The 15,433-nt window shown below is 36.4% G+C and overlaps 1 protein-coding gene across 2 annotated transcripts in view; it reads left to right on the top strand.

Annotated features, from left to right (window-relative positions):
- The window catches only part of HERC1 (HECT and RLD domain containing E3 ubiquitin protein ligase family member 1), a 94,367-nt gene that overhangs the window by 51,584 nt on the left and 27,350 nt on the right, over positions 1-15,433 (top strand). For both annotated transcript variants that reach the window (XM_048956162.1, XM_048956161.1), the window contains exons 31-46: positions 1,163-1,318; positions 1,634-1,740; positions 1,975-2,085; positions 2,166-2,342; positions 3,208-3,447; positions 3,647-3,730; positions 4,184-4,704; positions 6,822-7,597; positions 8,673-8,871; positions 9,762-9,922; positions 11,494-11,610; positions 11,828-12,059; positions 12,881-13,005; positions 13,255-13,475; positions 14,631-14,899; positions 15,344-15,396. In XM_048956162.1, coding sequence (XP_048812119.1) covers positions 1,163-1,318; positions 1,634-1,740; positions 1,975-2,085; positions 2,166-2,342; positions 3,208-3,447; positions 3,647-3,730; positions 4,184-4,704; positions 6,822-7,597; positions 8,673-8,871; positions 9,762-9,922; positions 11,494-11,610; positions 11,828-12,059; positions 12,881-13,005; positions 13,255-13,475; positions 14,631-14,899; positions 15,344-15,396 — 3,549 coding nt within the window. The remainder of the gene's footprint in view (positions 1-1,162; positions 1,319-1,633; positions 1,741-1,974; positions 2,086-2,165; positions 2,343-3,207; positions 3,448-3,646; positions 3,731-4,183; positions 4,705-6,821; positions 7,598-8,672; positions 8,872-9,761; positions 9,923-11,493; positions 11,611-11,827; positions 12,060-12,880; positions 13,006-13,254; positions 13,476-14,630; positions 14,900-15,343; positions 15,397-15,433) is intronic.

Here is a 15,433-nt window from a genome sequence, read left to right as displayed (position 1 = left end):
CTCACATTAGATTTATCAATCCATTTAAAGGTAGGATTAAGTAGAGAATAAGAATTACTCCATTCAGTCTGTAATTAGAAGAGGAACACTTTTTCTCTGAAAATGAGTTGATTGCTGGTATTATTTTTCAAAGTGTGGTCAAAGAAATTCCCTTCTCTGAGTTTTGAACTGCAAATAAATGTAGTGTAATTCACACAGTTGTTGCATCTGCTCTGTACTGTGCAGAGTGTTGTATTCAAAGGTCTGCTAGAAGAGATGTTCTGAAACCTGAAAGTCCTCACATGGTTTACAATCCCTTAAAAAACATTTTTCATTTCTGTGGAAATACTGTGATATACTCAAAGAAATTTTTAGGTGTATCTTTGCTGCTGGTTGTGGTTACAGCCTTCTTTCCTTCTCAGTAATTGGATGGTTGATGAATTCCTAAGATAATTAATCATCATAATTAGTTCATTAACAAGTTAGCTTATAAGGCCTTCTGTTTTGAAGACATTGCCTTGTAAAGATAGCAGCTCCTTTAAAATGAATTGAGGCATGAGGGAGTGTAGTGTTTTGCATCAAAATCTCAGAAAATGAAAAACATTTCATTATTGCTTTTTGTTAGCAATAGCTGCTTTATGTACTGCTATGCTCATAAATAAAAATGCAATAACTGATCATTATATTTTTACTTCTGGATCTGTTTGTTGCCGGTAACAAGCACTGCTAATATTTTAGCAGCTCAGGTTTCTGATAGATGTCAGATAATTACTTTTATGTTTAAGTTGCTTGGCTTTATATTAAATACATAGAGCTTGCAAATACTGAGGTGTTTTTCTATAACCCCACACTTTTGGTAAGATATATATAACAATTTATTGTACAGTTGTTTATAAATCTTAGTTTTCCAAAGCACTCATTTTCCATTGCTACACAAATATCACATGGTGCACTGTTTTTTTTCCCAAATGCCTGTTATTCCATATAGCGTAGCCTAGCAATATTAGTTGTCCAACCTGTCCAATCCTTTCTGGATGCCTTACTCTCAAAAACTAATAACATCACAAAACTCAGCTACAAATGTCTGTTTTAATATTTTTTTCAACTTTGGTTATAGTAGTATGTTATTTGCAGATACTGTTTAAGAATGGATGTAAATGAAAATTTTTATTTAACTCTATAGCTGCCCTCCGAAAGCAGCACGCAGCAGAGCTGCACTTGGGAGACTTCCTTGTTTTCTTGCGTAGAGTCGTCTCTTCAAAAGCAATTCAGTCAAAAATGGCATCTCCAAAGTGGACTGAAGTACTTCTTAACATTGCTTCTCAGAAGTGTTGCTCAGGTAAGAGTTTTTCAAAATGTGATAATGGTTATACTTGCAGTTCCTGAAATCAAGTCCTATTTGATCATATATTACACACTGATTTTAGCTCTTCAACCTCAGTAGATGTATGCATGTTATACTTAGGAAAATTGTGCATTTAATCATGGTATAGAATGATAGAATGACCTGGATTGAAAAGGACCATGATGATCATCTAATTTCAACCCCCCTGCTATGTGCAGGGTTGCCATTGGAGGCATGTAAGTCAAATTGTAGGTGCGTGTCTGATGCAGAAGTCACTTGTAGATTATTAACATACTCTTCCATCTTCAGGAGTTCCCTTGGTTGGAAATTTGAGGACTAGACTTCTTGCACTTCATGTACTAGAAGCTGTATTACCTGCTTGTGAATCTGGCGTTGAAGATGATCAGATGGCTCAGGTCTTTATATTTTGCTATAAGTTTTTTCACTTGTTTCTTCAGAAAGTCTCATTAGAGTTGTAAATGCTTCATAGATTTACTCAGAATCCAAATCAGATGAGGCTCATTTTAGATACTTGCTTATCTAGAAGCTCTACATATTTTTTACATTTATACTTAGGAAGCAAAATAAAATGCTATTTGTTGACCTCATCTTGGATTTAGGATGATCTGAATTATTTTCTGATATGCCAGGTTGTTGAACGATTATTCTCGCTTCTGTCTGACTGTATGTGGGAGGCTCCTATAGCTCAAGCTAAGCATGCAATTCAAATAAAGGAGAAAGAACAAGAAATGAAGCTGCAGGTAATTATGGTTTGCTTCCTCTTCTGTTTGAGTGCAGCTAAGTTACATTTATTACAGACGTTTTGTCCTGTTTCTGATAGAAGCAAGGAGAGTCTGAAGATGAAGATGAAAATCTTCCCATACAGGAAGTGTCCTTCGACCCTGAGAAAGCGCAGTGCTGCATAGTGGAGAACGGGCAGATTCTAACTCATGGAAGTGGGGGTAAAGGATATGGATTGGCATCAACTGGAGTCACTTCAGGATGTTACCAGTGGAAGGTGGGTTGAATGAAAGTGTATTTCTTTTCTTACCTTGTTATAGAAATATACTGTAATTTAGAAATAGTAGCTAACTATGACTTTTAGGTTATGATAGCATCTTTGCATAAATCACATTTTCAATCCAAAGGGAAGAATTTGTGGCTGGTCTTGAGCACTCTACTGTTCAAAGTAAATTTTCAGCTGATGTTTCAGTACACAGGTTGGAGGTACTGATTACATGCTGAGTGTTTGTAGAAGTGCTGGTACATGTTCCTGAGATCCGTAGTTAAAAATGGATGTGGTAGCCTTGAAATAGTTACTTTCTGAACTATGTAGATTTTGATTTTTTTCCTTTGGAGAAATATTTGAGAAAATGTTTTTTCTATTTCAGAAAGCCTATGTGATGAGATTAACCTTTAATTACATCATCTGAATGGTTTATTCAGAAATACAAATAAATATGCAGTTGTAATCAGTATTGTCTTTAAACATAAGGCTTCTAATTCTTTCTTACTTGAATCTACATAAATCTCTTGTTGTGAACGTGAAGAGTAAAGCTTGTTTATTTCAGTAATATGTTTATTGCTTACGTGCCAGCTTCTGTGTTTCCTGAGTCAGAAAAAAAATCTTGTATTTCTTTTTCAGATAGTTCTTTCCATTACTATCAGATCAAATTTAAATGGCTTATTAATGACTACTCCTATACACCAAGACATCCTTTTAGAAATAGAATATGATTTTAGCTGATTAATTTTATTTATTTTTTATTAAATGCTTGTCAGTAACATGGTTATAAGTACTAATGAATATATATAAGGCAAATTCTCATTGCTTTGTTCTGTTACAGTGTGTGTTCTGACTTTTTTTTTTATCTGCCTTTTAGTTCTACATTGTGAAGGAGAATCGAGGCAATGAAGGCACATGTGTTGGTGTTTCTCGCTGGCCAGTACACGATTTTAACCATCGCACTACCTCAGATATGTGGCTGTATAGAGCCTACAGTGGTAACCTTTATCACAATGGAGAGCAAACTTTGACTCTGTCCAGCTTTACCCAAGGAGATTTCATCACATGCGTGTTAGATATGGAAGCAAGAACTATTTCCTTTGGTAAAAATGGAGAGGTATTTGTTTCTTTCTGATTGTATTTGGTTTGGTTTTTGACTGTTGCTTTTTTTTAATAGTAATTTGGCATAAATATATAGAGCTATTTTATATAAAGCTAAGTATAATGGTTAAGATAAGAATATAACTTTGTCATGTTTTCACAGGTAAAGGTGTTCTAAGTTTCTGGTTTTTATTTTGTTAATTTGTTTTACCTAGGAGCCAAAACTAGCTTTTGAAGATGTGGATGCAGCAGAGTTATATCCTTGTGTTATGTTCTATAGCAGTAATCCAGGAGAAAAGGTAACATAAATGTTCATCTGCATTGGTCCCAAGTCTGTGCTTTCCCTAGTCTGCGTCAATGGATGTAGAAGGGATTTTTTGGGGAATGGGGATTGATGGCAGTGGACAAGTACTGAGAATGTCAGTGTTGATTCATTGTGTTTTAAGACATGAACAACATTACATTATTTCCACACTATCTAGACTTTTCCTACATGTGCAGTCTACCAAAAAATAGATCTACACATAAAATCACAATCTGAGATGTGTGTTCTGTATGGGAAAGCTCTAACTGTTGGAATTTTGGTATCTTTGAATTTATGGGAATGCAGTGATAAGATTGGAATTCCTAGAATACCTCACCAAAAAAAAAAAAGATAATGCTATTCGTTTTTTCTATTCATCAGGAGTCTCTTGTTTTAAAATCAGCTCCTGTGTAGATTAAAAAGATAACTGCTCTCTTTAAACACTTAGGTGAAAATCTGTGATATGCAGATGCGTGGTACGCCAAGAGACTTGCTACCTGGTGACCCCATCTGTAGTCCTGTTGCTGCAGTGCTGGCAGAAGCCACCATCCAGCTCATTCGTATCCTTCATCGCACCGACCGTTGGACACACTGCATCAATAAAAAAATGATGGAAAGGCTGAATAAAATCAAAACATGTCTTAAAGAAGCAGGTCAAAAGCTGAAGAAAAGTCGCTCAATTCAAAGTCGAGAAGAGAATGAGGTGAGAGAGGAGAAAGAAAATAAGGAGGAGGAGAAGGGCAAGCATAATAGACATGGTCTGGCAGACCTTTCAGAATTGCAGCTGAAGATGCTGTGTGTGGAAGTGTGGCCTGTTTTGGCAGTGATTGGTGGAGTTGATGCTGGACTTAGAGTTGGAGGTCGATGTGTACACAAGCAAACTGGACGTCATGCCACTTTACTTGGAGTAGTGAAGGAAGGCAGTACATCTGCTAAGGTCCAATGGGATGAAGCAGAGATTACTATCAGGTACAGTATGCTCATTTCTTACACTTTTCAAAATCTAATGGTGTTTTGTGTTTAATAATCTTCAAAAGTAACGTACATCTTACATTGGAGTCATGTTGACCAGTTGTTTTAAGCTTCAACTTTAAAATAATGCAGCCAAAATTGCATTTTCAGAATAAACAAATATGGGTTACATTTCAACATTATCTAGTAATAAAATGCTTGGTATGTCAAATGTATTTTAATAGCTTACAATTGATTGGCATCACTAGAATTCTTAGTTTTGGGCTCAAGTTTTCGGAGTTGGAATGGGACCAGCCTGCCAGTTTTCCCAAATTCGTAATTAACATTGCTTCTTTTTAAATGTGGATTGCTCTCTTAATTTCCTGTAGCCTCTGGCATAAGGTTTTTACTTGGGGAAATTGCTCACTTTTGTTGTAAATGGTGAATCTGATTCTGAATAGAATCGTGGTTTGATTTATCGGAGTTAAGAACAGATCTCTTCATTGCGTTGGTGTTTTGTCCTTAGGGGAGCACAAGTTGCTCTGTGGGTCTTATGGATGAGGCAAACTCATGAAGTGGGAAGGTTCTCTTCTTTTAATGGTGGGTGGATGGGGCTACTCAAATCGATGCTGCCTTGAAGCAGCATTTATTCATTTTTGACCTGTCTTAGCAAGCTAAAGGAATGCCCTGTATTTGATGTTGACTCACTGGAGCTGTTGTGCACAGGATCTTCAGATCTTGGAGAGAAAGCTGGAAGGAGATGATTCTTTTTCCACCTTTCTTGCAGTTTCACTTTCAAAGGGAGGGCACTTGGAAGGAAGCTGTGAAATGAAGCTCGAGCCTTCTGTAGGCTCAGTGGTGTTCTTGTAGGAATTGTTTGGCTTTTGAGTAGAGAGATTTGCTTCACTAAAATCCTAGTATTCTTCAGGCTACAGTTAAACTTTTATCTTGTGGAGAAATTGAGTAGTAATAATTTATTTTGCCATCAGTTAAAATTACATTTTGAAACAGCTGAGGTCAGATCACCTCTTGAAACTTTTGCAACATTATGCCTATTTTGTCATTATACAAAAGCTGTTGTTGCTTTAATTAAATATGCCTAAGTGCAGTTAATTACTGAATTAAATTCCTGATATAAATTCTTTTAAGTATGCCCTTTTGGCGTATGACCTTAAACTAGTGTGATCTTAAAGTGATTTCAAATCCTATTTAAGTGAAGTGGTGCAGTTCTTGACGATAGACAATGGTAATTTGTAGAATTAAGTTCAGAATGTACTTCCATAATTAGAATCCAAATAAAACTTGTTTTCAATCTTAAAGTAGAATTTTACCTTATGAAAGGGGGAGACATTTTGGAGGGGTAGTGAAAGGAAGATTTAAAAATCCTCTGTCTACTGGATGCATAGGAAAATGTAATGGAAAATAGAAGACGTAGGGAAAATACAGGCTAATGAATTTTTATCCTGCTTATGGTGAAAAGTAGTCAAGTGTAATTCCTAAATGTAACAAAGGTATCACTGAATATGGCTTATCTAAGTAGTCATCCATTATCTGTCTGTTGGGCTTCCTGACCTATGTTTAGAAAGTCCCTGTTCTCTCTAGGGGGTCTGTCTTGACATAAACAGCGACAGAATTGTCACAAGCTATCAGCTGTGTGCTCCTTCCAATAATTTGTACAGCAACGTGCAATCAGTGTGCAGTCAGTCAGAACTTCTACTTAATGCTTAAGAAAAAATCAGTTTTTTATATCCAACCTTTTATTCCTGTTCACAAGTTCAGCTTATATGTGAGAATAAAACTTGATGTAGGGTAAATTATCTTAGAAGTCTGTTTTATATTTTGAAATAATACAGAAGGATGCTCTGTCAGCACTAATTGATAGCTTCTGTGATGCTTCTGGATTTTAATGGTTGTTGTTGAAAACCTGTGCATTTTGTTGCCTTTGCTCTGATATCATATCTCCCCATTTTCTGATCATAACCTCATTTTCCCCCGTTCGCATTTAATTTTTAGAATTGGTTCATTTATTTCATTAAACGTATTTTACATCTTACTTTGCCGACATTATTTCCTGTACTTTCCTCCTGTCTCTCCCTCACTTGCTTTTTCCTGTGTCATTCTGATCTTTATTAAAGCTTCCCAACTTTTTGGTCGCCTAGTGATACTCCACTGTATAATCTGGAGCCCTGTGAGCCACTGCCTTTTGATGTTGCAAGATTTCGTGGGCTGACAGCTACTGTGTTGCTGGACCTTACCTATCTGACTGGCATCCATGAAGACATGGGAAAACAAAGCACCAAGAGACATGAGAAAAAACACAGACATGAATCTGAAGACAAAGGTGAAATGGAGCAGAAAATGGAGGGTGATGCTGGAGCCGATACACGATCAGCACTGAGTGCCGATGATAACAAAGGACATAGCACTGCAAGCTCTAAATCAGAAAATGAAATCGCTTCCTTTTCCCTAGAACCATCAACGTTAGGGATGGAATCCCAACACCAGCCTGCTGAAGGAAGAAAAAAGAATCATGAACATTCACCAAGAAATCACGATATAGTTCAGTCAGAAATCAGAGCCGTACAGCTATCTTATCTTTATCTTGGTGCTATGAAGTCACTTAGTGTTCTTCTTAGTTGTAGTAAATATGCTGAACTACTGTTAATACCAAAAGTCCTGGCAGAAAATGGTCACAACTCAGACTGTGCCAGTTCTCCAGTTGTTCACGAAGATGTGGAGATGCGTGCTGCCCTGCAGTTCCTGATGCGACACATGGTGAAGCGAGCAGTCATGCGCTCACCTATTAAAAGAGCCTTAGGACTGGCGGATTTGGAGCGAGCACAAGCCATGATCTACAAGTTAGTGGTTCATGGATTGCTGGAGGATCAGTTTGGTGGCAGACTTAAACCAGGTACCTTTTCAAAATGATTCAAGTATAGTGCTAACCTATTGTGTACTTGTATTTCAGTGGTTAGAAACAGTAATGATACAAATGACATAATCTTGTAATTTTATAGGGGCTATACTTTGGAGAAATTTTACAGCATCTTTTTAATTGCTTTTTAGATACAGCACTAATTGAGGTTTTTTTGCCTTTCTCCAGTCCCTTATTTTAATAAAAAGTAAATACAAATGAGTAAATCAGAAATGTAGCCTCTTCCTAATTTTTCTTTATGCTTTTGAAAAATGAGCAGCTCTGTATGTATTTGTTGGAGGAATTCGTTTATCACACAAGGACTGCAAAGGTCACTGTTGTAAAAGAATGATTGTATACAGTCACGTTAACAGATGATGTTGAGAGTTCTTTCACTTTGTTTCTCTTCATGAGAATTTGTGAATCAGTTTTGGGTTTTGCTTGTTTATTTTCCTGAGATATTTGGCACTGAACTAGCAGAACTTGAAGAGAGAACACGTATCATTCCTGTTTGTCTTAAAAAAAGATCTATATTACAGGTTGAGTCTTTGGGGAAATGATTTAAATCAGTTTAAAAAGAAAATATCTACAGTACTTTTTAATACCTAACTATCTAAAGTATTTTTTTTAATTCTCTAAGATATTAAAGATAATCCCTGTGCTGTTTGCTTCTTTACTATCTTAGGTATTTCTTAAACATCAACTAAAAAACCCTTCAAAAATCTATTACTTAAGCCAGTAAGTTAAAAACAGCTTTGTAATTGATCAGCCCTTTTGCCTAACATAATAATCCTAAATGTTACAACAGTAAGTATCATAAGGTCTAACCAAGTAAATGGTTTCTCTGAAGATTATAAAGTTTTACTTACTCTTCACCTTGTTATCAGTATGACAACCAGAGACCAGTCTGTTAAGTCCATGAGTAATTGGCAGAGGTATCTGTGTTGTTAGAGTTTCTGCACACCTCTTTATAGAGATTCTTTCTTTATTTTTTTTTTAAGTTTAACCACAAGTACTGTTTTACTGTGTTAAGTTTCATTAATGTTCCTGCACTGTCTGTTTTCTGCTGCAGAAGTAGACCAGCAAGTGGAAGAAGGTGATCAGTCTCAGCAAGCCCAAACGCCAGTTACAACCAGCCCTTCTGCTTCCAGCACAACCTCCTTCATGAGCAGCTCTCTGGAGGATACTACTACTGCTACTACTCCAGTAACAGATACTGAAACTGTTCCTGCTTCTGAATCTCCTGGTGTTATGCCTCTCAGTCTTCTTAGGTAAAACATTTTCTTACTTACATATCATGTACGTCTTTGGCTCTGTGAGGTTTTGGAAACATTAACAGCTGTTAGGAGCTGCCTCCACAAAATACAAAGTTATGTTTGTTACTTTGAGGACATGCATTTCTAAAACTAGAAAGCTGCTAAGCTTTTTATATAAACTATATATATGTATGTCTAGCATCTAAGTTCTTTTGAGCAGGAGGAAATACGTTTCTTCAGTTGTCATTTTTATTTGATACAGTTTAAAATACAAGTCAGTGACATTTCTGCTTTTTAATTAATAGTTGATGTTCAGACTAGAATAGATCTTAGTTTGCAAGCAACTCTACAGTCCTGTTTGTTTCATCCTACCCTCGCATACTGAAGTGAAGCTAAATTAATTTGCGGAGGTTATTTGAGATGTGGAGGAAAATCTGCTTAATGCTGAATATAGTCCTCCGTTTATTGCTTTTGTCGACATGTCTGACCTCTGTTCTGAGAGGTTTTGCAGATGCAGTTTGACGAAAGCCAGAACAAAGTCTTATCACCAGGACAGCAAAAGTAAAATACCTTACAAGGAATGATTAGTCAGGCTGTGTTCAGTATGTGATGTAGAAATGGGGAAGTGAGTTTACTTCTCCTCAGACTGCCCTTGGTCTGTGAGGTATTTTTAGGTGTATGTCTGGGAATTTAACTGTCCAGGCAAAAAAATTGGAATGAGTTATTCCTACAGAGTTCTTCTCCTACTCCCCTAAATATATGTAGTATTACTCCTTACCCTTGCAAAATTCAGGTACTGTAAGGTGCACTTGGCAAGTTGTGGTCTAATTTGATGTATTTCTTACGTCAGATCTCTTTCAGGGTTGCTCTTTTTCATATAAATATATACTTTTTTTTTTTAAAAGGCAAATGTTCTCCAGTTATCCTACTACAACTGTGCTGCCAGCACGACGTGCTCAGACTCCTCCAATATCTTCGTTACCAACTTCTCCTTCAGATGAAGTTGGGAGGAGACAAAGCTTGACTTCTCCTGATTCCCAGTCTGCAAGGCCTACGAATCGTACAGGTATACTTGTCAATGCACACAGAAATATGGACAGCTGTAAACTCACACAAGTTCTGTATAGCTTTTTAAGACCTTTTTGAGACTCCCTGGAATTGTAAAGGTAATGGGAGGCATCTCTTCACAGGTAGGACTGTGCTACTGCTTGCACTTTGCTTCTTAAAACAGCAATCTGTTCCATTCCAGTGTGCATACAGAATGGGATAACAAGGGAATTGAGCAAATTGTTGAGTGAGAATCCCAGACTGCTGAAGATCTGTCATGTGATCCAAAGCATATGTATATGTTTTATGAGGGCTGCTCTGAAAGTAATGCCTTCTATTTTATTATGTTTGTCCATGACGTCAGAGGTGGCAGTTGGTGCTATGGCAGTAGAGGTTAAACCTTTCCACCAGTATTCCACTTCGTTTTGTTGTGATGCAGTCTGACGTACTAGAGACTGACTTGGAAGTGGGTATGAAGCAAAGGTGTGGAATTGAATTTCTCCAGGCAGAAAAAAATTGTCCCCTGATGACAGTTCATCAACATTTGCTAAACCTTTATGGAGACTGAACAGTGGGTGTGAGCACAGTGAGGCAGTGCATGGTGCATTTCAGCAGTGGTGACAGTGGCATGAAAGAAAACCGTGTTCCAGATAGCCATGCAAATTTTATTGTGCTCTTTGTCTTAAGTTTCCGTGGAAATAAATAGGAATAATTACTTTCAGAGTAACCTACATATATTTAAATGAATACAGTAGACTAAGTTAAAGTATATTCTTCAAATTTCTATATTCTTCAAATTTCTTACTTGGTGCTGAGAAACAGTCTATCCTCTTATTCTTGCTCTTACATCCATGCTTTAGTTTGTCTCTTTCTGCTGTTTCACTTGTAGCAACTTGTCTGCTCCATCTTCCTCTCTCATTTTTTGATGAGGTGACTTGCTTCTGGATCATTATGCAGTGTTTACAACAGAGTTTATCAGTATATTTAGTGTCTTTGTTGATCAGAGGAAATTATGTTTTCAGTGAAACTTCTTGAGTAGTAATTAATATTTTTAGAGACTCTCGAGTCACTTTGGGCAGAAGTAATACCCATAGCCTGCAGAGAGATTTTTTGATATAATAGCTGTATATATATAATCTGCAGAGATTTTTGGATATATGCCAGCATCTTAGACCCAGAGAGAGATCTTTACTTAAGAGGAATGGGTATTAGTGTGATCGCAAGACATTTTTGAATCTTGATGGCAAGGGTAACTTTCTTCTTGACTACCTGCATATAAATCAAATAGATAATTTGATAGAATTTGAAACAGAAACAAACTCCTTAGAAATACTTCAAAAGAAATTGTTGCTTAAATATTATGAGTGTCCTATTTGATTGAACAGAGGCTGACATAATATAAATGGGACTAAATAGAATAAACGCTGTCTGAGTTCATTGTATCTTGCCTTCTGTTGAAAAGTAACAGCAAGGGAAGTTGTTAGGGCAATTGCTCCCTTATCTGAAGCTAACAAATCTTTGCCAAATCAGAATGAGATTTGCTGAAGTGGAAAAACTAAAGAAAGATCTTTTTTTTTTCTGTCTTCTAAGCTTTGTCTGATCCAAGCAGCCGACTTTCAACATCTCCTCCTCCTCCTGCCATTGCTGTTCCATTGTTAGAAATGGGATTCTCCCTCAGGCAGATTGCAAAAGCCATGGAAGCCACAGGTAATCAATAACAATATCAATTTAAACTGAAAAAATAGATCAGTATTACATTGGAAAAAATTGTGTTTCATACTTTAGTTTTGCATTTCTGTAAGTATTTGGGAGAAAAAATGGATTTTTTTTACCATCACTGGTGTAATATAATTAATATATATATGCTGTATATATTATATGTGCAGTATAATGCAGTTTTAAATAGTGACTTCAATGCTTTCAGGTGCCAGAGGAGAAGCAGATGCGCAGAACATCACAGTGCTTGCTATGTGGATGATAGAGCACCCTGGAAATGAAGATGATGAAGAACCCCAGCCAGATGTGACTGCAGATGCACGACATGGGGCGATAGTCTCTGGCAGTGGTGGAAAATCTGGTGATCATTGTTATTTGCAGTCACCGGGTGATATCCCTTCAGCTGATGCCGCTGAAATGGAAGAAGGCTTTAGTGAAAGGTAAAAGTGCAGTTTTCCTCTAATACCTTATAATCTCTTGCTGGAATGGAAAGTTACTGATGAGAAACACTGTAATGCCATTTCTGCATTTTGTTACATTGGTAAAAGCAAAGATACAACTAAATTACTCTGCACTCTGTGTTTACTTTGCTGTACTGTATATGCACACAACTGGAGAAGAATGTAATTGAGTGTCCTTCCTTCAAAAAAAGAGCAAACAAAAAAATGAAAACAGAGACTGCATTTTTACCAGTGAGATAAGTAGTAATAAAGCAGAAATTCATTGGAGAGTGTTTTTTTGTTTGATAGTTTGTGTTTTTTTCTTCAGTATATTCATGAACACCTACCTTCCTACATTTTTTCTTTTAAAGAAATTTTTGTCTTGTCCAGAGAATTGAACTGAGATTTACATTCTCAGCCATATTCGTAACTTTAGATCTAAACAACGTATTAATCTAGTAAGAAAGATTTTACTTTATATTTTAATCCTAAAAGTAGTTATGTTAAGTGATACTTGCTGCAGATCATAACAGCTTTTTGCTAACCAGGGGAGTGAGAACTGCAGTGTGTATTTTGAGAATGCTTCTGTTCAGCTTCCTTGATCCTAATGAGGAATTCATTTATAGGTTTTCTTAATTAATTGTCTTGGGTAAAATGCAATTTCACAGAGAACTCACAGATTTCAAGTGGCAAAAATAGATGATTAAGTGTTACTTGTTGAGGGAATTACTGATGCAGGGACAGAAGTGTTGATTTTATTTCTTTAACAAAGAAATTTTCAATCTGTTTTTTATTTACCTGTTGATTACAAATTCTTGTAGCCCTGATAATATGGATCATGTGGATAATGCTGCTTCTGCAAGTGGACCTCCTTCTAGAAGTCGGTCATCTGTAACAAGAAGACACAAATTTGATTTAGCTGCCCGAACACTGCTAGCACGTGCTGGTAGGTGTTCTAAAAGACTTCCAGATTTTTGTTTGTCCAGTAAATGAAGAGGATGGGTGTTGGTACCTAGCATGAAAGTTACACAAGTCTCCTTTGCAGATGTATATCATTGTGTCTTTAGATTAAGTGTTTTACGTGGTGAGAGAAAATTGTGATTATCTGAATTTAAAAACAAGGAAAAATGTAGCTGAAAGTGGATTTATGCCTATTACATGCAAAATAAAAGTACTGTTTTCTTTTGCACTCGAGCGGGATTATACCGCTCTGTACAGGCCCACAGAAATCAGAGTCGAAGAGAAGGGATATCTTTGCAGCAAGATCCAGGGGCTCTTTATGACTTCAACTTGGATGAGGAGTTGGAAATTGACCTTGACGATGAAGCAATGGAAGCTATGTTTGGTCAAGACCTGGCTAGTGATAATGATATTCTGGGAATGTGGATCCCGGAGGTATTGGATTGGCCTACCTGGGTGTGTGTGACTGCAGCGGGGGCTGCTTTAACTTACTGCTCTTTGCATGTTTGCATTTCTTAATTTAAAGTAACATGCGTAAGTTTATATCTCAATTTGAAATAACTTACTAAAAGCCAGCAATGCTAAAATCTTGTGTTCTGTAGCTTCACTTTTAGCTTAAGAATAATGCTTTCTTGTGTTTCTTACTCTATGCTTCCTGTACGTAGTTTTCCTGCCCTCTTCCCTGACAGATGACAACAGAACTAGTGTGTTTGTTTTGATGGTAGTACTTAAAAAGCAAATTAGGCCACATTGTCTGGCAGTGAAATTGCTTTACTTAATAATAATAAAATTAGCAATAATAAATCTCATTTGTAGCAACATAATTTGCACTTAAATCAGTTTTGTCCTCTTGATTTCATCATGTCATGTATATGTCAGCATCTGAAAAGGATTTATACACTGTCCTCATTCAGTTGTTGTATAGCTTAGTCAAAGTTCTTTTGGGATGGAAGAGAAATATATTAACAATAGGTTGTTAATCTTTGGATTATCCATCTCAAGATGATGACCAGCCTACAAGACTAAACTTTCATCTCCTAATTGTAACAGTACTTGATTCTGATATGGAAGCAAGATGCAGTATGCATGTGTAATCTTCAGAGACTTTGCTTCACTGGAGCATCTTGATGAAAGCACTTAGGACACAGGAGTAGTTCTAGAAGAACGAACTATAAATTCAGATAGAATCGTGGAATGTATTGACACAGCTTATTGTTTTGCACAGTAAATGTAAGGGCTGATTGTCTGCAAACAATGGATTCTTTTTTCCTTAATAATCTAGTCTCGTGCATGTTCTGAGAAGAACAGGATAATTTAAACACAGTATTAATGTAAACCAGCAACGTTGTGTGTGAGAAATGCTAGTCAGGATTTTTTTTAGTCAAATCTGAAATGAAATAGGAAAATTTTAAATTCATGTCCCAGTGTTTTTCCTCTTCTGAGATGATCTGGTTGTCTGTTTCTGCTTTGTCCTGTGCAAGGTTACCACACACATTCTACTTTGTGTAGTAGAAATGGGCAGAAACATCCATTTAACAATATTGGCATATTTTTAATATCGAGTATGAAGATGTTTTTCCCTGTAAGTAACGTGAGAATCTTATTATGCAGCATGTTTGTGAATCTGAAGACAGAGAAGAAGTAGTGGTTTGTGAACTGTGTGAATCAAGTGTTGTCAGCTTCAATCAACACATGAAAAGAAACCATCCAGGCTGCGGGCGCAGTGCCAACCGTCAGGGCTATCGCAGCAATGGCTCCTATGTGGATGGATGGTTTGGTGGTGAATGTGGAAGTGGAAATCCTTACTATTTATTGTGTGGTGTCTGCAGAGAGAAGTACTTAGCCCTGAAGAGTAAATCCAAAACATCAACTTCGGAAAGGTACAGAAATAAAAGAGTGGAACACTGTATGTGAAGGAAAAAAAGAACTTGGAAGTATCAACTAGTCTATGAATTCTAAGAAATTGAATGAAGAAATACAAATTTGTGGTAGAACTAATGTCTTTATTTAACTGAGGCTTGAAATCTTTGTTTGTCTTCATTAATCTTTTTAATGGAAAAAGGAATTATTTCTTGGAATCTTGCTTCCTGTTGCAGATCTTGAAAAACTTTTTTTCTGAATATGCCATTACTTTTATGTACCTTTTCCACATTCATACTGCAAAATACATTATTAATTTCTCTTGCTATTTCCAGAACTCATGTATGTATTTACATAGCAGTAAAGTAACCTTAGAGTAATCCAGGTTTAAAATTGGTATGCGTGTATATAAATGATAGAAGCCACTTAATTGTTTTTTTTTTCATTCTTTTTTTTTCTTATAGGTACAAAGGCCAGGCTCCTGATTTAATAGGTAAACAAGACAGTGTCTATGAAGGTAGGTTTTCAAGTTTTTGAAGATACTGAATACTTCT

The sequence above is a fragment of the Lagopus muta genome, chromosome 10, assembly GCF_023343835.1.
Source record: "Lagopus muta isolate bLagMut1 chromosome 10, bLagMut1 primary, whole genome shotgun sequence".
In the NCBI taxonomy this organism is placed as follows: domain Eukaryota; kingdom Metazoa; phylum Chordata; class Aves; order Galliformes; family Phasianidae; genus Lagopus; species Lagopus muta.
The sequence above is the reverse complement of the archived record's forward strand: the minus strand, read 5'-3'. Positions and strand labels throughout refer to the sequence as shown.